Below are 24,203 nucleotides of genomic sequence, written 5' to 3' on the forward strand. Positions count from 1 at the left end.
ACCTAGACCCCCTGGTCCTTCTGCCGCCTTCACCACGAGGGGCCCGGCTTCTAGGAACTCTCTTCCCTGGCCTCTCCCTGGCTTCCTCTCCTGCTCCTGCCAACTGAAGGAAAACCATGCAGGTTTCAGAGATTCTGCACTCACACAGCTACACGCACACATGCACACACACACAGCCACACACACACACAGTCACACACACAGTCACATACACACAGCCACACACACACACACAGACACACATGCGCACACACTGACATTCAGACTGGCATTTTAAGAAAAAATTCCTTTACCTTAACACAACTATTTTGCATTTGTAACATTATATACCAGTTCTTGTCCAAATAGTCACTTTTTGGAAAGTGTCAATTAGCTTATATTCTAGTTCTTTAATGTTATTCTATTTTTAAGTTTTGAAAACCCTTAGCTACCATTCTCACGATCCCTAAAATTACAGAAACTGCATACTGTACGATGTTACACACTGAGGTGGGGCATTCAGGCAAAAACCGGGTGCCTGTGGGCTGAACCATGGCTGTGGGTGTGTCTTGTGTGAAATACACAGAACTTGGCAGCTGTTGTTTTCCACCTGGAATTTGCGTGGCCCTCACGATGCAGGTCCTAACACTCCAGCTGGGTGACCGGCTGCCTTGAGAGCTGTCCACGGTGCTAGTCCCCACCACTCCCCGCGGTCCCTCCCCACGCCTGCCCCCATCCACCTCGGCCCCTCTTGGTGCCCGTGTGCCGGTGAGTGTGCCCCGTCCTGCCCCCCAACGAGGCTGCAGAGGCCTCAGGGGACTCAGTGCTCCTCTTTCCCTCGGGGTGCTGCTGGGAGCAGGCTGACTGGGTGCAAGTGTCTTTGGGCTCTTGCTGTGTCATATTTCAGGGATGTCTGTGGGCCACCGGCCTCTCTTGCAAAGAGCTGCCCTTGCAGGGGCGTCAGCAAACGCCTAGCGGAGCCTGGCCACAGAGACCCTGTCCTGGGAGTTTGCAAATTTCATTTAAAGCTGAAGTGAGGTGCCTGAGTTGGTTGCTTAAACTGAACAAAGATAAATTTTGGCAGTGGGGTGTATATTTGGCCAAGTAGATTGATTTCAGAGAGGAAGGGAGAGGGAGAGATAGAAACATCAATGATGAGAATCACGGATTGGCTGCCTCCTGCACTGCCCCACACTGGGGATCGAGCCCGCAACACGGGCCTGTGCCCTGACCAGGAATCGAACCGTGACCTCCTGGTTCATAGGTCGATGCTCAACCACTGAGCCACATTGGCTGGGCAGTAAACCAGTTCTTGGCAAGAGAAAAAAAGAATGAGATATATACGGACAGAGAGATGGTAAGGCAAGAAACTATGGAGGGAGAGAAGGACAAGGAGAGGGAGAGGGAGAGAGATGGTATCTGTGTTTATCGGAAGCTCCTTTGCATGGCTGGGCAGGATCCCATGGAAAGATCTAGCAGTTCATCCACCACCTGCTGGTGGATGTTGGGGTTGCTGCCAGTTTTTCACAATTATGAGTAAAGCTGTTATGCACGTGTGTGTGTGTGTGCATGCATGTGCATGTGTATGTACATGCGTGTGCGTGCGCGTGCGTGCGCGTGTTGGCCATGTCTGCATGTCACTCGGGCGCGTACCTGAGAGAGGGCCCTCTGCCGCGCAGGTCAGGGTGCGTCTGGATAAGAAAGTGCCCAGAGGGGCTGTGCTGTGGGGCGTCCCCCGCGCCCAGCGCCCAGGCGCCAACACTCGGTGCTGTCAGCTGGCGGCCGCCTCACCGAGGTCTTGGTTGCGTTTCTCTGATGAAACGTCGGGCGCTGTTCCGTCCTCACTGGCTCCTGTAGACCTTCTCTGCGAGGCAGCTACTCAAGCCTTTGTTCACGCTTTCCCGTGGGCCCTGGGCCGGGGTGGTGGGTGTTTTTAATACCCAGGAGACGGCCTTTCTGTCGGGCCTGTGTTTCATGAGTATTTCTCACAGCAGTGGTTGGTCTTGTCATTTTCTTAACAGCATCTTGCAAAGAGCACGTTTCTAATTTTGATGAAGTCCAATTTACCCGGTTTTTTGTTTGTTTGTTTTTAACATGGCTGGTGTCCTAAGAAATATTTGCCTACCCGAAGGTTGCATGTTCATTTTTTCCCCTAGTAATTCTGTAGTTAGCTTTTATGTTCAGGTCAATATAGGGTTTTGAGGAAAAAAACGGATATGATCTGACTTATGTGCTAAGAGCTTGTGCGTGCGGTGCAGAGTGGAGGCTGGTGGGGCAGAAGGCAGCCTGGAGGGCGTCCTGGAGGCGGCGGCTGCCCCAATCTGGGCTTGCACCAGGCCGGGCGGTAGTGCACAGCAGGGAAGTTCTGGAAAGACCGACCAGCAAGGTTTCAGGCTTGTTCTTCACTCCTCCCTGCATGACACCCAACTCTAAGGAAAGGCACTGCCTTCTCTGAGACCCACGTGCGGGCAGTGTTACCCGAGGCCGCCTGTCTGTGCAAAACCTGCCTGGGCCTGGATGGGTGCTGTGTGTTTGAACGGGTCTTCACTGTCGTCAATAACCGGGTATAAGTTTTAACCCGCACGCTGTCCTTCTGCGGCCACGGCCGTCCCAAACACAGCCTGGCAGTCCACGGACTCGCTCATGAAGGATTAAGAGAAGGAAACCGACGCACCTCGTGACATTCGGCGCCACGTGTGCTGGGACTCATCGATCCCACCTCGCCTTGGCCGCTCAGCTCTGCCCGACCCGGTAGCGCATGATTGATGGCCCTGGATCGCTCCGTCTGCCAGATCCATACACTCAACTGCTCTTTATAGAATATCCACGCTGTACACTAGGAACAAGACAATAGATTTATTGCCTATGAGTTGTTGCCTTGAAAAATTACATTAATGCCAAGTGATTGCCTTTTAGCCTCCACAACCAATCAATTTATTTGCTTTTTTGGGAGGGGATGGGATGAGGTCACAGGATAATATATATATCGTCGCTGATCACAGAATGAGAAGGAGCGAAGTTCTGGAGAGCGGCAGCCGGAAGCGAGAGCCCTGTCTGGGATCAGCCATGTACCGGCTGGCCTGCTGCCTGCTTTTCCTCGGATGCCTGCAGCCTCTCCTCTCCCTCCCCGCCCCGGGCGCCAGGGCAGGGCCCCTGCAGCTCTCAGGTAAGAGGAGTTTGCTTCCCATGCGTTCGTCCTGAAAGGGCCTTCAGCGGGGTCTTCAGCGCAGTGTCAGAGAGGAGAATGGGCGTTCCTGCTTGGCAGGAGCCTCGTTAAATCCAGTCCCGGCTATGGAACGGACACTCGGGGGTCCTGACAGCACATTTCAGATCCAGTTATGGGAACAGGTGGTTTTTCTCTCCAAAAGGCAAGAGTAGAACGAAGGGTGGGAGCACTGGTCATGTCGTGTCACTTCCATGATTCAAACTTTTGGTTTGGGTCAGCTTTTCAATGTTACAAGTTGTACTCAACGGAAAACATTATTCTTGTTTTAATTTTTAGTGAACTGTTTGAATGTAGAGTTTGGTTGTTCCCACTGGAGATTTAAAATATTTAAATTTTAATCTTTTCTTATTTTAAGTTGAAAAGTAACCGTCTGACATGTCATATGGAACAAAATGTGTATTAAAAATGTAAAGAGCTCCCGGCTGGAGCCAGGGAGACCGCGGCTCCCCGCGCACACTCACCTCTCCCTGCGGGTGGATGCTGCATGCAGTTCAGGTCTGAGCTCAATTTGAAAAAATGCATGAGTGAAGCAGACACGTATTGTGCTCTCACCTCTTCAGTTTAAGAAACAAAAACGAGGACTGATGCTTAGGGAGCAGGTTCCACAAACATTTTCACTGGGTTTTATCTTGTCTTTAATTTTGGGTTCTTTTAAACGATTTTTCTTTAAATGAAGAAAAAAAGAGTTCTTCTTAGCCACTGATTCTATAACTTCTAGTCTCTCAAGTTTCTCCCAATTTTCCGATAATTGCCAAGCACCGCTTGGAGTGGCTGGCTCATCTTCCAAACTTTGCATATTATTATGATTTTAAAAACTTAGATGAAATAAAAAAGTATTTACAAAAAATAAAAAAACTTCAATGAAATGAGGGTGCCATCTCACTCAAATTCCAAACAGGTGGCACCTTACGTTAGATTTTTTTGCCTGGATATTTTTTCTCATTTGTTTCTCCATAAATGACCCTTTATGACATCAACACGTCTATGTGGCCGACTTCACTGGTTCTCATTCACGTTCTCAGAAGTGCGGGGACTTGCTCAGGTGCCTTTATCATGTTGGCTCACTGTCTTTCGATGAAGGCTGCAGCTGGGGACGTGCAAGCCTTGTGTTACATGCATCACCTGACGCCGAGTCCCCAATCTCAACATGGTGCCCCCTGGCCGAGAGCTACCCCGGCCAAGCCTCACACCCACAGGCACTACCCACACGCCTTCCCTGTGCTCCCTGCTCTTCCCGTCCATATCTACTTTCTCTCCAACTGACAGAGGCCTGAGGTTGGCCGCACTTCACATGGGCAACATTCCTGTCAAGCTCTTTAAAGAGGATTTGAAAGCTGACTCTTGTCTAATAACAGCCTTGACCTCTTAAAGGCCTGAAAGGGGCGGCGATGGCATCTCTGCCAATAGGAAGCACATAACCCTGCTTGCAGAAAGCCAGTCCTTTCCTCTCCTCCCCCGTTTTCCCACCGAGTCCCCACGAGCCAGAGGCAGCAGCAGGTGCTGGGCAGGAGAAAGAGCCACTCCCAGTGGAAACACATTTAATCCCGGGGCGCAGCTCTACCCCGACTCACGGCAGTCGACGGCGTGGCTGGTCGCAGGCGGTTGAGTCAGAAGTAGATCCTCTCCTCTTGGCTGGCTGTCCGCTGGCTTGCAAACTGGGCTGCAGCACTCCTGTTAATGAAAACACCACGGTCGATCGGCTTAGCCGTGGTAGTTTCTCCAGTATGATCTCCCTGTGCTTGGTCCCCCGCCCCCAAGACGATGGGGAACAGAGGGAACGGATGAAAGGAAGGGCTGAAGGAGGAACCGCGTTGCTAATACCCATCGTTACTCTGTGCAGCAGCTGATGGAGGCGGGTCAGCTCGGGACAAACTGGACAGAGCGTCCCTGTCCCTTCTGCGCGGGCTGCTGGGGACTCCAGGGGCAGAGACAGCTGATGGGCTCGGGAAAGCAGGTAAGGGTTCTGGTGGCGACAGCTCGTCTGATTTTATGGCTCTGAATTAGCTCTCTAGTTGCATCTCCCATGAGGCAGAGCCCTCCTCTGGAACATAAAGATGCTCTTCATGAAATAAGTAAACCAATCACCTGCCTGCCCCTCCCTGGCACGGAGCCCCCTCTGCAGCCTCTTCTCTCTCCTCCCAACTCCTGGCATGCGCCAGCTCTCCTTGGCGACGGGGCATCTTCTTCTGTGCAGACTTTTGTTTTGGGGGGAGAGAGGGTATATGCAGTTTCTAGTAAGTGCCGTTTCAGATGCTGGCTTCCCATTCGCTAAAATCTTAAGCAGATGACAGTCTTTCTGTACCCGGTCCTTCGTCAGTAGACAGGCATGATAGAAACACCGCCTCATGGGGTTATGATGAGGAGCCCGTGAGAAAATGCAAGCAAAACGGCCAGCACAGCCACACACACATAACAGTCACGGCCAACGCTGCTGCAGGCGCGCCTCTGAGACGCTGCGGGTGGGTCCAGAGCCCGCAGTGCAGCGGCGACTGCCACAAAGCAAGTCACGCAGCACAGTGAAACGTTTGGTTTCCCGGTGCCTGTGACTGTCTACACGGAACTGCGTTCTGTTACGTATGCCACAGCACTATGGCCAAACAACAACGCTGTGCGCGCCTTAACTAACAATACCAGCAGGGAGGCGCCTTCCCGTCCGGTAGTTTCACAGGAGATGCAGCAACGCGGTCACCCCTCCCACCTCCACGCCTGGTGCTGCTTCTGGCACTTCCTTCCTCCATGACGTCTGAGCCCCTCGAAGCCGCCCGTGAGGGCCGGAGCCAACTTCTTCCAAACCCCCCTGGATGCCGCTACTCCGCCCTCTTCCCATGAGTCACGCGTGTTCTCGGTGGCGTCTAGAGTGGGGAATCCCTCCCAGGTTTCAGTGGACTGTGCCCAGGTCCCCCAGAGGAACCGCCATCCCTGGCAGCTACGGCCTCACAAGATGCAGCTCCTAAATGAGACCTGACAGCCCGGGGGCTCCTTGGCCCACGGGCTGCAGACGGCTGCTGTGTCGGCATGAGAGCACACGACCCGCATGGTCCGCCTCCGTCCGAGTGCTTGGGTGGACGGGGCGCTGTCAGTGAGCAGTCATAGTTTGAAAGGAACCTTTCATTTTCTGGGCAGGAAGTCTCCACAGTGGCCTTAAACTCTGCAGTAAACCGCGTTACAAACAGCGGTGTTGTCACCCAGGCGTTCTTGGCCATTCGCAGAGCACAGGCAAGTAGACTGAGCCTGTTCCTAAGGCTCTAGGCTTCCCAGGTGGCGAGTGAGCATTGGCTTCAACCTAAAGCCGCCAGCAGCATTAGCCCCTAACAGGAGAGCCGGCCTGTCCTCTGAGCCGTGACGGTCCTGGATGGCGTCTGCTTCCCATACAGGCTGCTCTCCTTAAACCGCATGACCAGCCTCGGCCAGCTTTCTCCTCCTCCTGCAGCTCCCTCCCCTGACAGCCGTCCTAGGGCTGGAGAGATGGGACGTGGCTTAGGGAATGCTGTGGCTGCTGTGGCTGCCGTGGCCGTCTGCCCCGACTTCTGAGGCTTTCCCCACACCAGCAGCAAGGCTTTTCCCTGTCTTATCACTCGTGTGTTTGCTGGGGTAGCGCTTTTAGTCCCTTTGCGCTCTGGCCGGTGTGGCTCAGTGGTAGAGCAGCAGCCTGCGCCCTGAAGAGCTGTGGGGTTGAATCCTGGTCAAGGGCACACACCTGGGTTGCAGGTTCGACCCCAGTCCTGGTCGGGGTGCATGTGGGAGGCAGCCAGTCCATGTGTCTCACATCTCATATCGCTGTTTCTCTCTCTCGCTCTCTCCCTCCTTCCCTCCCACACTCTCTGAAAATCAATGGAAAAAATACCCTTAGGGGAGGATTCGCAAAAAAACAAAACAAAAAATACTTCCCCTTCGCATTCACTACTTGGCTAAACGGCTCCAGCAGCCTGGTGTTTGGCCTCTCTCAGTTTCCACATGCCTTCCTCACTAAGCGTAGCTTTTGGTCTAAAGGGAGCGATGCGTGCGTTATTCCTCCGTTCACTTGAACACCCGAGGCCACTGTAGGGTTATTCATTGGCCTCATTTCACTACTGTTGTGTCTCGGGGAACAAGGAGGCCTGAGGAGAAGGGGAGAGACAGGGGGACGGCTGGTTGGCGGAGCAGCCACAACACATACATCTGAGTCACCATCTTGTATGTGTTGGTCTGGGGCACCCCCAACAATGACAATGGTAACACCAGAGATCACTGGCCATCGATCACCAGTGACGAGAAACCCTGAAACACCGGGAGGATGACCAAAGTGTGGCCGAGACTGAAGTCAGCAAATGCTGTTGGAAAAAGGAACTTGACCGAGGGACTCGTTCTGCGCTGGGCGCCAGGCCTTCCCGGTGCAACCAAGGCAGGTCTGTGAGGCGTGTGACGCAAAGTACAACACAAGGTCCTGCCCTTCCTGCAGGACCGCACTTCTCCAGGCACTGCCACATGCCCAGGGCATTCCGGAAGGAATGGAGACTTCTCATAGGCATTGTTTAATAGGAAGGAGTTGATTATAAAATGTTTTTGATAAACGACTGACCTGCTAAGTGTTGAGGACAATGCAGTGCCCCGTGAATTCTGCAGGTGAGAGAACAGGGTGTGGGCTGCCCTGCCTTCGGCGAACACCGCTGCAGGGGGGACAAGGACGGCCAGAAACGAGACATGCGTCAGTAATAGTCCAGCCTGTGTTTTACATCAGACCAGCGTGAAGTGGGAGCAACAGATCTGATGATGAACCGTTTGGCAATATTGTTTTCTAGATGCCGGTACCAACGTGCATAACCCAAGAGGAAACACGAGAACGGTGAGTGACTGAGTGAGGCCTACGAAGGTGAGAGATGCTGACACCGGACCTCACCCCAGCACCACGGAGTCCCAGTCTGCAGCTCACCAGGGTCCCGGGGGGCGGGGGGGGGGGTCTGCTTCAGACGGAGGAGCTTCGAGAAGCACTGAGTGTAACATCCGAGAGGAAGGACACACGCAGACACTGAGGGGGAGGGTGCGCGTGGAGGGGGGAGGGGCTGGGGGCAGCAGGAGACTGTGTGTGACGGGGACGATGGGCGACACCGAAAGTTAGACATGAGGACCATGAATGGAGGCCTTAAGAGCTGAAAAAGAAACCTGAATTTGATCGTCACCCACCCCAACTCGAAATCCGCGTTTCCTAACGGGCTTTCTGGGGACCCCAGTCCTGAGCCCGTCCGCAGCCGAGCACCGTCCCAGCCCCGCTCCTGCCCTGGCGCACCTCTGCCCGTGGCCACACGTAAGCCCAGGAATCCCTGAGCAGCTCAGTTCACTTCACCAGGCCTTTCCCAGACACTCGGACCAGAGGCAGCTTCTCCCGCTAACATCCTTGTACGAACTTACTCAGGGACACGCGGTCCCAGAGACTGCACGCCACCTGAGCCCCACGGGGGAGACCACCTGGGGTCCCACCTGAGCCCCAGCTGGGTCCCTCCTGGGGTAACCCTGAAGGGGATGGGGTGGCTTCTACCTGTGACTAATTAGAAGTCATCATTCAGATGTTTATATTCTCAACAGAAGAATTCTGGTTAAAGACTCTAATATCATACGGGTGATTTGCTTGTGAAAATTTAGAATACCCCCCAAACCAAGGGTCCAAGAAGTTAGTTTCAAGCCAAATAAGATCTGCTTTACACAGAAGATAACGCATGTCCGGAACTTGTTACGAAGAAGTTATTTTTTAAAAAATATCTTAATGATTTCAGAGAGGGAGAGAGAGAAACATCAATGATGAGAGAGAATCATTGATCGGCTGCCTCCTGCACGCCTCCTACTGGGGATGGAGCCTGCAACCTGGGCACGTGCCCTTGCCCGGAACCGAACCCGGGACCTTTTAGTGCGCAGGCTGACGCTCTATCCACTGAACCAAACTGGCCAGGGCACGGACAGATTGTTTAAATAGAAATAGGTGGGCGAGGGTGCAGGGAGACTCTCGGCAACCCTAGGGCTGCACACACTGGATGGGCCACTGGTTAGAGCCCACATGCTGGGCTCCAGCTGCAGTTAAGTCCCCGAGAACACAAGGAAAGCCCTCACGTCTGGACCCCAGTTCCTTTTAACTCATCGATGATCCATCTGTTTTTGTTTGTTGGGTCTTGGTTTCAGGCTTTCTCTGGACAAGACCCCGACATTTTGCTGAATCGACTTTTGGCCCGAGTCAGGGAGCAGCACGAGAAGCGTGGGCACCCCTCTGAGTGCTTCTGGAAATACTGCGTCTGAAGTGAGGACCACCTACTTGTCAACTCAAAACCAACCGTCTTAGAAAATTAACAGCAGACACGCTTCATCTGAAAACAGCCCAGAAGAAACACTAGGCAAAGTCTACCCTGTTCATTGTCATTCGGAAATAAATCCTCTATGTTTTGCAAATAGCATCAGTGGTTATTAAATTATAAACATACTAGAGGCCCGGTGCATGAGATTCGTGCACTGGAGGGGGGGGGTGTCCCTCAGCTCAGCCTGCGCCTTCTCGCAGTCCAGGACCCCTTGCTCCTTACCGCCCGCCTGCAGCAGAGGCAGGAGTGGCTCCCGCCAGCCATGAGCCTGGCTTCCCGCTGAGCAGCCCTCCCTCTGCAGAGTGCACTGACCACCAGGGGGCTGCTCCTGCATTGAGTGTCTGCCGCCTGGTAGTCAGTGCATGTCATAGCAACTGGTTGTTCTGACCTGTTAGGTCCATTTGCATATTATGCTTTTATTACATAGGATTCTAAAATCTCTAGCTCTTTTTTCAATTGATTTTTTAAGAAAATTATCTGAAAATGTAAAAATAAAGCTAATAAATGAACAGAAGCAAATACTAAGAAAAAGTCCTAAAAGGAAAATTTAGTTAAAATAGTTAAACTGCAAATCATTTAAATAAATGACATCATCTTAGCTATGACCTCCTCTCAGCCCTCAAAAATGATGACATGAGTTATTACTTACAAAACCCGCATCTCCACTTGGAAAGCCCCCGGGAGCGAGGGAGGCCACGGGGCTGGGACCGTCTGAGTCCCCTGAGGCTGGTGGGGGGTCACGTGCTCTGCCTCGTCCATTAGCTGACCACGTGCTGAACGTGGGAAACCTGCATCTGCTGACGCCGAACCGGGTTTGATCTCAGTCCCGTGAGCCCAAAAACCACAATCCCATTCTTACCAAGTGGGAAGGTGGGTGGGACTTAAGGCTGTGGAGGGGAAGGAACAGCCTGGCGTGTGGGACCATACGTTCTACGACTACACCTACGCAAACGCAGCCAGGCGGCCGAGCACAGGGAGCCCGAGAGCGTGCCTCCAGCAGGAACGGACCGCCTCGGCGTCCCCCGAGCCCTGCACGCACCCCACCACCACCTGGGAGGGGCAGAGCGGCCCACTGATCTCAGCAAACACCGGTCTCGCACAGGGCACAGGCCAGGCCAACCTCCCGTCCCCACTGCAGACAGGCCGACGGGAAGACGCCTCAGGGCCGGGGAGCGGCTGTGTCACGGGGAACACACTCACGCTCGGGCCGCGGGGGGAACACGGGTGTCTCGCGCTGAAGCGGCACCAATACGAACTCACTAACAGAACTTCGAGCCACAAGACAATTCATATTTACGATCCCGGAGAGAAGGCGAGTTCCACTGCACACAGCTCTACACCCCTCCCTGGTGTGGGGACGGGAGGCCGCTATCCGGACAGATGGGCTCTGCGGTTGGGTTCCGCGGTCCGAGCCTGTCCCCATGCATGTGGGCACCTGGCAGGAGCCCTCCCCAGGTGGCACCCCGCCCACCTCAGCCCCTTCTCTGGGAAACCGTGTCTTCTGCATGTCCTGCTGCTTGTTACAGAGGTGCAGGCGGCTGAATGGTGCACCATGGCAAGTCCTGCTGGTTTCAGGCTCGGTTCCTATTTTAATTGTGAGATGTTGCTGCCACCAGTGACCCAGACTTGGTGAAGATGGGTTCACTGGAGGGTCCTGAGGAGTCACTTGGTAACTGACTTTATGAACTCGGCACCGACATTGGTATCAACCACGTGGGCACAGGTTCAGGACCTACCGACGCCTCTGTGTAAGGGCTGGGAAACGCCGATCATCCACATGCGCTCACACCCCCACAGCTCACACACTCACAGCTCACACCCCCACAGCTCACACTTCCACAGCTCACACACTCACAGCCCACACTCACAACTCACACCCCCACAGCATACACCCCCACAGCTCACACCCCCACAGCTCACACCCCCACAGCTCACACTTCCACAGCTCACACACTCACAGCCCACACCCCCACAGCTCACACCTCCACAGCTCACACCCCCACAGCTCACAGTCACAGCTCACACCTCACACCCCCACAGCTCACTCACAGCTCACACGCCCACAGCTCACACCCCCACAACTCACACCCCCATAGCTCACACCCCCACAGCTCACACTCACAGCTCACACCCCCACAGCTTACAGTCACAGCTCACACCCCCAGCTCACACCCCCACAGCTCACACCCCCACAGCTCACACACTCACAACACAAATCCTGCTGAGAAACCAGCTCGCCTGGGCCACGTCCCCCCGACACACCAGACTCAGGGTGAAGGCCTGTCGCACTTCCCACCCTTTACATGTAGTTTATTTACTGTTTCCACTTAAAAAAGATCCCCCATTAAAATACTGACAACTATTAAAAACGAGCGGACTCACACAGCTAATTATAAATTCAGCCAAAACGAAAGTTCATTCGGATTAAGCTGACCTTGTGAATCATAATGAAACGTCACTTAGTTGCAAAATGGACCCATTCATACAGCACTTTCGTTTTTCCTAAGCCCTGACCTCTCACCCGGGAAGTACAGCCTCTCGGGGAACATGTATGTAAACATCAGAGCCTGTGACACACGTTTCATTAGCACTTTCTCGAGGCATCAGTACAGCAGCTCTAAGCCCGCAGGACCAGGGGCGCTGGCGGCCGTGGGGAGCGGTCAGCCTCGCTCCTCGCCGCCCAGCGCCCGCAGCCCGGCCTCCACGGGCACCGGCTGACCCACAGGCCGAAACCGAGAGTCCAGACGCTGAGGAATCTGCCCACAGCCAGCACCAGTTTCAGATCAAGCCCCGGGGGCGTGCGCTCAGAAGGCAGGGAGGCAGCGGGTGCAGGTGCAACCACGTCCGGAAGAAAGGGCTCGCGCTGTGGGACGCAGGTTTAGAACACGCCCGCGCGGAGGAGCGCGGCCCGGACAGCTGTGTGTCCGCTCTGATCGGAGGCACAGTGATTCTACGGGTGCACAACAGCCAGGGTGACTCATCAAAAGAAAAGTGGCATTTTCACCAAGAGCAAACACAAAAAACCACACAACTTGCCCAGCGCAACACGGGCTTCAGAAATCATTTCACAATCCGGATGGAGGGAACGTCAGGTTCTCGTTCATGAAACAGGCGTATCTGCAGGAAGCCGCTTAATATTAAAAAATGCCACAGAATGTCATCGGAAGCATCTGGAAAAGGTTCTGACCCCATAAAAGACAGAATCTCCTTCCAGGAAACTAGACTCTGCACAGAGGCTACGCCCCGGGGACTGAGAGTCAGGGGATCCGGAATGAGGCCCAGCAGGGTCGAGTCTCCTAATGTCACCAGGATGCATTTTACCAAAACTGTAAAACTCGGAGGAGGAGCAAGTGTTTTCCTAAAACAAAATAAAACACACACAGACACACACACAGACACACACACAGATACACACACACAGACACACAGACACACACACAGACACACACACACAGACACACACACAGACACACACAGAGAGAGAGACACACACAGACACACAGACACACACACAGATACACACACACAGACACACAGACACACATACAGACACACACACACAGACACACACACAGACACACACACAGACACACAGAGAGAGAGACACACACAGACACACAGACACACACACAGATACACACACACAGACACACACACACACAGACACACACACACAGACACACAGACACACACACACAGACACACACACAGACACACACAGAGAGAGAGACACACACACCATACACACACACACAGAGAGAGAGACACACACAGACACACATACACACACACATACACACACACAGACACACACACAGACACACACACAGACACACACACACAGACACACACAGACACACAGACACACACACACAGACACATACAGACACACACAGAGACACACACACACAGACACACACAGACACAGACACACACACACAGACACATACAGACACACACAGAGACACAGAGACACACACACACAGACACACACAGACACAGAGACACACACACAGACACACAGACACACACAGACACACACACACAGAGACACACACAGACACAGCCACCAGGAAAAAAAACAAGCGCGTCCGCGCAGAGGACAGGCTCCCGTGACCCACGTCTCCTCCTGCCTCTTTCTGACCTGCGTGGAGGGAGCTGCGTGCCTTCCCCGCAGGAGCAGGAGCAGGAGCTGGCGGACCCGGGACACAGCCGCTCGGAGCAGACCCAGCTCGGCCGCAGGGAGCATGGGTCCCGCGGGGGCTGTGCCCGCCCAACACCGAGCCCCCACGACCTTTCTCACTGTGCAGCCCCCTCCCCACTGACCCCCATTTAGGGGCAAACAAGAGGCAGTGCCCCCAGACCTCTGGCAGGGCCGGACTTTGGTGTAAATTAGCTGGAAAGAAAGCGTTAACTGGTAGTTTTGGTTTAAACGCATTTAAACACAGACGCATATAAAACCAATATTAATTTCTACAAAACTTTTTACAATCACTGATGTATGATTTACAATCATACAATGATTTACAATCACTGATTATGACTGTATGATTTACAATCATAAAAACAAAGACATTAAAAAGGAAATACCACTGATTGAGTGAGAAGCTTTCACACGCGAAAGCGAACTTCCACGGCCCCGGCATGAGCCGGCTGCAGCGGGTCGCTTCCGCAGATGAGACCCGGTTCCGTGGCAGGTGGAGCCGCGAGGAGCCTCTGTGCGGGTGAAGTCCCGATCCCGCGGAGCTCGGCACCGGCCCGTCGGGCAGCGCGTGCCCTCGGCCAACAGGAGGCCGGGTGCTGTGAGCTCACGGGCGTCTGGTGCTGGTCATGGGGCAGCGTCACCTGCGCTGACTGGACAGGTTAGGGACCCCGGAGGCGCAGGGCCCTGGGCGCGACTCCCCTGTCTCTGATGGGAATGACGGACGTAGCAGCAGAGCCAAGGCCATGAGGCTGAGGTCAGGTTGGGCTCTGCGGTCTACGCTCACTACCCCTCCCTCTGCTGCACACACAGCTTTGCGAAGCCCTCCAGTCCTCCGGACACGGCTGAGCCAGAAAAAGCCGGCTGTGTTTTCAGACGCCGGGAACAGGGAGAAGGAAAAGATTCTGTAAACCAAGTCTGCTTCGGAGAAGCGATTCCATCGAGAGGCCGAGGAGGAGAAACCTTAGCGTTCAAGGACAACGTCGCGGTCATTTACAGTCAGGGGCTCCGAGATGTCCCGGGAGGCTGTTCTTGGCACCTCACGGCCACTCAGCTGCCGTCCGGGGTCCTGGCTGCAGGCTCCTCCCGTGTCACCGCCCGCGGCTCTGTCCCTGCAGGAGGCACAGCCCTCCAAGGAGGAACAAGGCAGGCGGGTTATTTGACGGGACGCCAGCTGGCGTCTCAGGCAGTGAAATGCGGGCCAGGCACCGCGTCCAGTTCCCACACCCACTCACGTCCAGGACATCCACACGCTCGCTCCTGCTTAGAAGGTAAACAACAGCAACTTTAAACGCTTCTGTTCACCTGCTTGGGGCTCATTCCTCACAGGCCCTTCTACTCACGTACCAGGAAGACGGGATTAAAGAAAACGGCCTGGCAGTGACCAGCCGCCCTGCGTCTTGGGGAGACGGCACACGGCCCTCCGACAGGCAGGCTCGCACCCTCTCCTACGAAAGAGGGGACTCCAGGACTTGCTCAGCCCATAAGCCTCAGTGCACACTTTCTGGGCACCTCCCTTCACCCTCTTGTTCTAAGTTCTGACCTCACACATCACCTCCCACAGCCGTCACACCATCACTACAGAGCCAGCCCCTCGGCCACCGGCAAACGGGGCGTCCTGCCCGGGCGGCTCACGTCCGGCCTCCTGTGGGGACGCATCAGAGCAAAGACCACCTGGGTCCGCGGGGGCTCCCGCTACGCACGGACACCCCTCTGGTGTGGGTCTCACTTCTGGGGTCTGAGCTCCCTTCAGAGATGCACGCGCGTCTGAACGCGATCGGACACCTCGCTCCCCGTCCACCTCAGCTCAGAGCAGCGCTCTGCCCCTCTCGCCCCGGAACCGGCCGACGGGCGGGAGGCCGCCGCCTGCGTCAGGAACACCGCGCTCCCAGCCCCCAGCCGGCCACGCCTACCGGCTGTTCCGCGGCCGGACGGTCACGCCACACAGAAGTCGCCGGGAGGGTCCTGCCACCCACACTCCCTGCCCAGCACCCTCCCGCCCAGGACCCTGCCGGACGCTGTGCTCACGTGCGTGTCCGCTCCCGGAGGGAGGCCCCGGCTCTGCGTCCCGGCCCTCGCCCCGGCCAGCTCCGCCTGCTGCCCCGCAGAGAACTGTGGCTGCCGCCGCCTCATGCCCTCCAGCTTCGCCAGGTCTTCCCGCAGGACCACGTCTTGCACCCTGAGGACAGACGGCAGCAACCTCACTGGCCCTGAGGGCCCGGGTGCTTGGCACGCCCCTGGAGACGGGCTTTTCCTGTTGTGTGATGCGCTTTCCATCGCCTGTGAGTGACGGTGCACACGCTAAACACACGATGCCCACGCTAAACACACGATGCCCACGCTACACATACGATGCCCACGCTAAACACACAGCATCGCTCCTCTGTCCCGTGGGCAGCCAGGCCTCCTCTTCTGGGGACATCTGTGCGGAGTCTGAGGAGGCGCCAGAGAGACGCCCTCAGCCCCCACTGTGAGTGCAGAGACAGCCCCTCTGAACAGAACAGCCCTGCTCACGCCGCCTGGAGCACTGCCTCCTGCCCTCTCGCCTTCCCTCCTGCCCCCCTGCCCATGCCCGCCCGCCACCCTCCTTCCTCCCCCTGCCCTCCTGCCTCCCCTGCCCTCCTGTCTCCCCACCTCCTACTCCCCAGCTCTCCCCCCGCCCTCCCCCCTCCCCCCGCCCTCCCTCCCCGTCCCCCTCCCCCCTGCCCACCCCCCCCTGCCCTCCTGCCTCCCCACCTCCTACTCCCCTGCCCTCCCTCCCCCCTCCCCCCCCCCCCCGCCCTCCTGCCCCGATGGAGCACCTTTGTTTAGTCTGGACCAGCCGTGCGTGCCCCACCACCGTGACCACTGTGTGTCAAGTAATCGTTCATCATTGGACTTCAAATGAGCGAATTTAAAAACGCAGCTCCCCGAGGGTCTGTGTATAAACAGCTCACAGCCACTCGGCACTGACCCCATGGAAGAGCCGATTAGGAGCCGAGGGAGTGGGTCTGCCAGGCGCCGCTTACCTCTCGGGCAGCTGGTACGTCATGAGGACGCACTCGGGCGTCTGCGCTATCATCCTCCACACGGGCTCCTCCGCTGCGTGGGGAACGGCGTCCCCCGCCCGCACTTCCCGAGGCTGCCGCCCGTCGGGGGCAACTTCAGAGGAGCCGTCGCTACCAGACAGGCACATGCTGCTGCCACTGCTCCCTGCCAAGAACCAGCACGGAAAAGATCAGCACACGCCTGCCAGCTCCTTTCCCCACCGCCCCCTTCACCACCAGCCCTGCCCCACCCGGGTCACCAGCCAGGCTGGCCAGGGTACACTCAGAGGACGCTGCTCGACCCTGCGGAGCACATTCCCTCACAGGGCACCCGAGACACCGAACAAGATGGGCCAAGCTGGACCCTTCAGCAAGTGCCAGGATATTTAAAAGTATAAAGAATGTGTTCTGTCTGCAATTCAGCTCGCACCCAATGAAATACCTAGAAAAATCCCAATACTAGGTAATCAAATAATTTCTAATAACTATGGTCAAAGAAGAAAACACAGGGGAAATGAGAAAATGTTTTACAATGAATGAAAATAAAAACACGCACATCAAAGCTGAGGGATGAGTAAAGCGCTGCGTAGAGGAAAATGAAAAGCACTAAATGTTCATATTTGGAGGAAACAGGTGACTAATTAATGGTTTAAGCTCCCACCTTAAGAAATTAGAAAAAGGGCAAATAAACGCCAAAAGTACACAGAAGGGAGTAACAAAGCTTAGAGCAGAAATCGATAAAACACAAAACCAAACAACAGGGAAAAAAACAATTAAAAACTGTTTCCTGGAGAAGTTAATACAATTGGTAAACAGAGTCAGAACAGTAAGAGTACAATGGATTCTACAGACATTCAGCGAGTAAGAGAATGCTGTCAACAAGTTTATGGCAATAAATTCAACAACTGAGATGAAATGGACAAAACCTGGAAATACACAAATTCCCGAAGATCCTCAAGGAGAAACAGATGACCGAGTCGACCGCAATCTATGAAAGAAATCAGATATGCTGTTAACAGCCTCTCACAGAGAAAACCGCAGGCCCGATGGCGTCCGCGTGCGATTCTACCGAACATACAAGGACGACACATCAACTCAAAACGAACTCCTCCAGGAAACGAAGAGGGAAACGTTCCCAAGTCATGTTTTAAGGCCATCCTTCCTCTAATACCAAAACCCGACAAGGAAAGAAACCAATAAAACAATATTTCTCATAATAGGTGCAGTACTCCTTAACAAACTATTAGGGTATAGAACCCAGCAATATATTAAAAAGATAAAACAGCATGATCAAGTACAAGGTTAACTTAAGGTTTGAAAATTAATTAATATAATTCATTATATTAATAAAATAAGAAAAAAAACATGAGTATCTCAACAGGGGGAGGAAAACACCTCAGCGAATTACCCGGGGAAAGGCTCGTCCTCCCTCTTACTGACAGGGAACATTTAGGGAACCACACCTGGCATCACACTTAACGGTGCAACTCTGTGGGCAGGCAGGCACGCTTGTCTCAGTGCTTCTGCTCACACTGCTCTGGGGTCCTGGCCAGTCCAACAGGCATCAGATCATAAGGCAGAAGTGAAGCTACATTCGCAGACAGCAAGACTGTCCACGTGGAAAAGTCCTACAGTGCCGGAAGCCGGTCCATCCTTGCTGTTTCAAGGGACCTGGCATATATGGCATACGGTTCTTAATATGTTTGCTCACCTTCTTGGCGCTGTGTTTTAACCAAGGTCACCTCTCCGAGAAAGGTTGAATCCCCAGGTAGGGATTTTCCCCTGAAGTTAGGGAGGGAATAAAACCCCTCAACTAAGTGCCAGGCGGGTAATTAATCCCTTTAACTACGAACAATCATGCTTAAGCTACATAATCTTTACTCCCTGGAATGGAGATAAGAAACGCCCTAACCTTTGTAATAGAGATTGATAGGATTGAATCAACTGGTATAAATACAGTTGTAACAAGACAGAAACACTCAGAACTTAGAACTCATGAGACAGAATTCAGAAGACAGAAAGACACAGAACTTAGAACACAGGGCTTGGAAGACAGGACCAAGAGAGACAGAAGTCAGAACACAGAACCTACACAGAACGTTCTCTAGAGACAGAAGAACTTCGCTGGAGAGAACATGGCAAAAGATCCTGGACTGAACCTGACTACAGAAATTGGCAAGAGAATCTGACTAGAACCTGGTGACTGAACCTGACTGGAGAACCTGGACAGAACCTGGCTGGAGAACCTAGCAAGACAACATGGACACAGAACCTGGCTGGAGATCTGAAGCAGAGCCTCTCTGGAGATCAAGACCAGAACTTGGCTGGAGATCCTGGCTAGGCTGCTGATCAACTGAACTCTGCCTCCGTGTCCTTCCTTCTTCGCCGACTCCGTCCACACCTTTGGGGACCCCTGGACCTGCTGGGGTTGGACCCCGGCACTACAGGGTCTACGAAAGAGCTACAAAAACTAACACATGAGTTTAGGAAGACTGCAGAATATAAAATTCAAAATCTGACTGAATTTCTATATGCTAACAGCAAACTACTGGAAATTGGAATTTTAATTTTTTTAAAATGTATTTTTATTGAGTTCAGAGAGGAAGGGAGAGGGAGAGATAGAAACATCAATGATGAGAGGGAATTATTGATCAGCTGCCTCCTGTATGCCCCCCACTGGGGATGGAGCCCACAACTCGGGCATGTGCCCTGACCAGGAATCGAACCAGTGACCTCCTGGTTCATAGGTCAACAACTCAATCACCGAGCCACACTGGCTGGGCTGGAGATTGGATTTTTAAAATGTCATTCACTACAGCATCAAATATATGGAACCCTTAGGGGTAGTTTTAGCAAAACATGTATGTGTAAGATCTGTGCATGGAAAATAATAAAAATTGCTGAGAAACATTAAAGACCTACATAAAAAAGAAAGGCATCATGCTCATGGGTCAGAAGACTCAATACTGTCAGGGTGACAATCCTCCCAGAACCAGCCTATTGATCCGACACAGTGTTCATCAAGATCCAGCAGGGTTTTGTTTTTTGTTTGTAGAAACTAAGAACCTGAGTCTATAATTTATGTGGACAAAGAAAGGACCTACAATACCCAGAATTATTTTGAAAAGCAGAATGAAGTTGGAGGACTTAACCCACCAGAGTTGCAGGCTTACTTGCAAGCTGCCTCAGAAGCATGTGGGATCACCCCACAGCTGGCTGTGAAGGTAAACCGGTGCAGAAACAGACCCAAACACATGCAGCCAGTCTATTCCCAACAACGGTGCCCTGGCAAGTCAGGGGGGAAGGGTCAGTCTTTCCATCAGATGGGGCAGCAACACGTGGATAACCCATGTGCAAGGAAAGTGTATTGACCCTAACCTCACACCACACATAAAAATTAGCTGAAAATGGATCACAAACTTAACTATAAAAGCTAAACCTACAGCCGAGACCGGTTTGGCTCAGTGGATGGAGCGTCGGCCTGCGGACTGAAAGGTCCCAGGTTCGATTCGGGTCAAGGGCATGTACCTGGGTTGCGGGCATATCCCCAGTGGGGGGTGTGCAGGAGGCAGCTGATCAATGTTTCTCTCTCATCGATGTTTCTAACTCTCTATCTCTCTCCCTTCCTCTCTGTAAAAAATCAATAAAATATATTTAAAAAAAAAAATAAAAGCTAAACCTACAAAACTTCCAAGACAGAGACTATCTTAGTGACTCAATTAAAAAAAAATCAATGAAAAAATATCGTTAAGTGAGGATTAATAAAATAAAACCTGATCAACTGAAATTTATTAAAATTAAAAAAATCTTTTGCTCTTCAAAATAAAGCTAAAAATAAAAGATAATAAAATGAAAAGGTAAGCCATACACAGGGAGAAATCTTTGCAAAACAAATATTTGATAGAGGACTTGTATCCAGAATATAAACAGAATTCTTACTACTCAACAGGAAAATAACACTGCCTCCCCCACCCAAAAATGGGCAAGAGACTTGAACACATGATGGCAAAAAGCACATTAAAAGATACTCGACACCATTAACCAACAGGCAAATGCAAACTAAAACCACAACGAGGTATCCCTGCAAACCCATCGGAATGGCTGAGCTTATGATGGACAAGACCTAGTGCTGGCCAAGGTGTTGCAAACTGGAGCTCTCACACGCTGGGACCAGCATGCAGAGCGGTGCAGCCACTGTGGAGAACAGCTGGGCAGTTTCCTGTGGTCACCGCACACATGACCTAGCCAGCAATTCCCTTTCTAGGCACCTACTCAAGAGGGAACAGGTCCATGAAGGACTCCGATTAACATGTTCACCTCAGCATTCACATCCCAAACCGGAAACCCCACCACCAGCCACGGTGAATGGACATCCACACGGTGTCCTGCTCCTCAGCAACGAAAAGGAACAAACTACTGAGGGGCCATGGGAGCTCGCAGCGCGTGCTGGGGGAAGAACGCCGACAGAGTGCGTGCGGCGACTCCATCCGCACGGCCTCGTGGGAGGACAGCACTCGGGCGGAGCAGCTGGGCCGGGCAGGGCTGACCCAAGGCCGCGGGACTCTCCCGGGGACGGAGCTGTTCTGGGGGGATGGGTGGTGAGGGTCTGAGCGTACGTTCCTCAGAATTCTCGCGTGGCACCCTGATTTGGTGCCTTCTGTTGCATGTGAGTAAATGTACCCCATAAAGCTTTCAAAAGAAAACAGGAAACGCACTGGCCTTCCACACCAGGGCGGAACCCAACAGCCCGTCCTCAGACGGGGACCTCCTGGCGGCTGAGCCCGAGGGCCGTGTCCCCTGGACCGCTACCTGATGCCGCAGAGCCGGGTCCAGGTGGGGACTCCCTGGGCAGGGGCCCCGGGGACGGGTCCCTGGCAGAGAAATGGTTGATCTCCCCGCTGTGGCCTGGAGCACACTGCTGGGGAGTAAGAACACAAGAAAACACATTAGCAACTCAAGCATCATAAGACAAAATACCTGGGAGATCTTTACCGTCACCCGTTAAACAGAATGAAGTGCCAGGGGTAACTGAGACGCGGAACAGGTCAGCCTGGCCCTGAGAACGGGGGCCAAGTCCCTGTGCATGTAACTGTCAGGTACTGATCTGTGAGCACCGATGACAGCCACAGAACGTGCCGGTGGGCTTTAAGGCTTCTTGTCATTCAGAAAAGATGTGCTGAACTTCTGTGTGTTCTAGGCAGTGTCCCAAACCCTAGGAACAGCAGGCGGACGAAGCAAAGGCCCAGCCATCTTGATCTCCTGGGGGAGGACTCCATAGTGTGACTGCATTTAATCCTCAGAGTAAGCCAGGAAGTATTAATCCTTCCATTTTTCAAAGCAGCAGCAAAGGCAAAGGCAGGCTAAATAACATGCCTCCACGAGCCCAGCTAACAGGGGACGGGCTGGGACGCGGGCCTGTCTTGTCCGGCGGCCCAGGCTTCGCTCGCCGGCCCCGCCCGGCCTTGGCGTCCGGCAGGTGCACTGGGGTCAGGCTTCCACACCGAGCTCCCTGGCTGACCCGGGCGGACTGTCCCGATCTGATGCTAGGCAGGGCGCTACGCCTGGGAGGGAAGCGCGAGAGAACTGCTAGCTCACACTCGTCCTGGCTCCTGCCCACAGGCTACCTGGTCATTGGAGAACCCCTTTCAGGGAAAGGATGACAAGCAAAGGAAACTGACTCAAAGCCCTCATTTCTGAAACTGACCAGCACACGTGAAACTATGAACTGCCTGCTGCACTGACGGTGCCGACAGCCTCCTACCCGCCCTTACACAGCTGCCGTTGCGTAACTGCGCTCGAAAAGTGACATTACTGGAGTCACGCCTTGTCAGCATGGCTTACTCCTGTCTTACCAGACCACCCCTCAGCTGTAGGTAAGAAAACGCACTTTAGACACAATGAACATATTGAGTTTAGTGCTCGGATGTCAAGTTTTAAAGGAGGAAAAACTTAGTTGCTATAGAACATCTGAAAGCACTTTGGGAAACCACACAACACGTCTAAGCAGCCAGGACGCAGCAGCTTCTCATTCCGCTTCACACAAAGTGCATGTTTCTGGAGCCCAGCGCTCAGCCTCCGCCATCACCACTCAGCCACCTGTGCTGCGCCCAGCGAGACCCTCTGCCCGACCCTCTCCAGTCGTGTGCGGAAGCCGGTTCACGCACAGGCTCCGCCTCCGGGCCCACAGCCTCACCTGCTCTGCAGACTCGCAGGACGGGGGCCTGTCCTCCTGCAGCAAAGCCAACTGCAGCGGCGAGCTGCCCCTGGAGCTGGGGCCCGGGCGCCCTGCGCTCTGCGTCTCCCAGCTCTGCCCAGCGCCCCTCTGGGTGGTGACTGGAGGCGTTGGTTCCACACTGGGAGCTGCTGTTGGTACTGAGGGTGGCGTTTCAGAAGGGCCTGCTCCGCCCAAATACAGGGATGGAGAGAACGACGGTGCCCACAGAGGGCACACAGAGGGGCCAGGCAGCACAATGGTTAGGAAAGTCTCCGTGTAAGGTGAAGGCACATCTGGGAAAGGCGGGCAGTGCCCCCCCGGGGCCACAGTGGGCAAGGGCAATGCTGGCACGAGGTAAGGGAGGGCCTGGCTGGGAGCCACGACTGCCGCCGGGAACGCCAGGCCGGGGGCATGGAGAGGGGAGGCAGGAGGTAGGCTCCAGGGCTGAGCGTCCTGGACGTCCCTTCTGAAGTGGGGACAGCAGGCATCCTCTGCACACCGGCTGCCCAGTGGCTCCGGCAGCTTCTTCCGCTTGTGCTTCCCCTTCTTGCCCCCAGGAGGCCTGGCCTGCCCGGGAGAGGAGGCTCCTGAGGACAGAGGGGTGCAGTGAGGAAACCACCCGGGAGGGAAGGCTGCCGCGCAGGTCCCGCAGGGAGAGGCAATGCCGCCTCCGTCACGCAGCCGGAAGGGCTGCTACAGGACAAACTCCTTTCAGCTCCTCGCTCGGCCCTCACCCGTGTCCCCACCGCCCCCCCCCCCATCTCCCAGCACGGACACACGGCTGTACACGGAGGGCTCGTGGGCCGATGGAGTGTATTCGAAGGACCTGAGCTACCTTGACCATCTGAACACGTGGCCTGTCCTCTGCCTTCGTGCTGCAGGTAGGAGCTGTAGGGGGAGGACAGCATCTTCTCCCGGAACCTGTCCACGTAGTCCTGCTCCTCCCTCTGCGTGTGCGCCGACAGCACGGCCGTGGTGAGCCCCACGTGCTGAGACTCCTCTGCGGTCAACGGGGCCGGCAGGGTGCCGGGCGCCCAGGGCTCGCAGGCGGGGGCGGCGTCCTCAGCGGGAGTCGGTTCTGCTGAGGTGGGAGAAGAGAGGTTAATGGTCATTGCTACCAACTATTTGCATTTACTTTCACCAACTTAATGACCTTTTGATAAGTTTCACAAACACTGTTACAATAGCTGGAATATAAAAAATTTCATCAACTAGCACATACTTTTATTTTTTCTGCCTG

At 54.2% G+C, this 24,203-nt stretch overlaps 1 protein-coding gene and 1 long non-coding RNA gene across 12 annotated transcripts in view; one reads left to right on the forward strand and one right to left on the reverse strand.

The window, feature by feature from the left end:
- Positions 1-3,667: 3,667 nt before the first annotated feature.
- Positions 3,668-24,203, reverse strand: part of PER3 (period circadian regulator 3) — a 51,631-nt gene continuing 31,095 nt past the window's right edge. For 4 of the 11 annotated variants that reach the window (XM_059691377.1, XM_059691378.1, XM_059691385.1 and 1 more), the window contains 6 exons: positions 23,799-24,044; positions 22,943-23,550; positions 21,559-21,667; positions 16,732-16,915; positions 15,752-15,902; positions 13,302-14,852 (listed from right to left, as the gene is read on the reverse strand). In XM_059691377.1, the coding sequence (XP_059547360.1) occupies positions 14,688-14,852; positions 15,752-15,902; positions 16,732-16,915; positions 21,559-21,667; positions 22,943-23,550; positions 23,799-24,044 (1,463 nt within the window). In that variant the 3' untranslated portion in view covers positions 13,302-14,687. Of the gene's footprint in view, positions 4,877-13,299; positions 14,853-15,751; positions 16,004-16,731; positions 16,916-21,558; positions 21,668-22,942; positions 23,551-23,798; positions 24,045-24,203 lie in introns of those variants that run through there. The other 7 variants (XR_009452130.1, XR_009452129.1, XM_059691379.1 and 4 more) reach the window with 7 other exon arrangements.
- Positions 4,894-9,610, forward strand: LOC132231729 (uncharacterized). Its single transcript, XR_009452131.1, has 3 exons — positions 4,894-5,159; positions 7,984-8,027; positions 9,353-9,610. It is a non-coding gene; the product is annotated as an uncharacterized LOC132231729 (long non-coding RNA).

The sequence above is a fragment of the Myotis daubentonii genome, chromosome 3, assembly GCF_963259705.1.
Source record: "Myotis daubentonii chromosome 3, mMyoDau2.1, whole genome shotgun sequence".
Lineage (NCBI taxonomy): Eukaryota > Metazoa > Chordata > Mammalia > Chiroptera > Vespertilionidae > Myotis > Myotis daubentonii.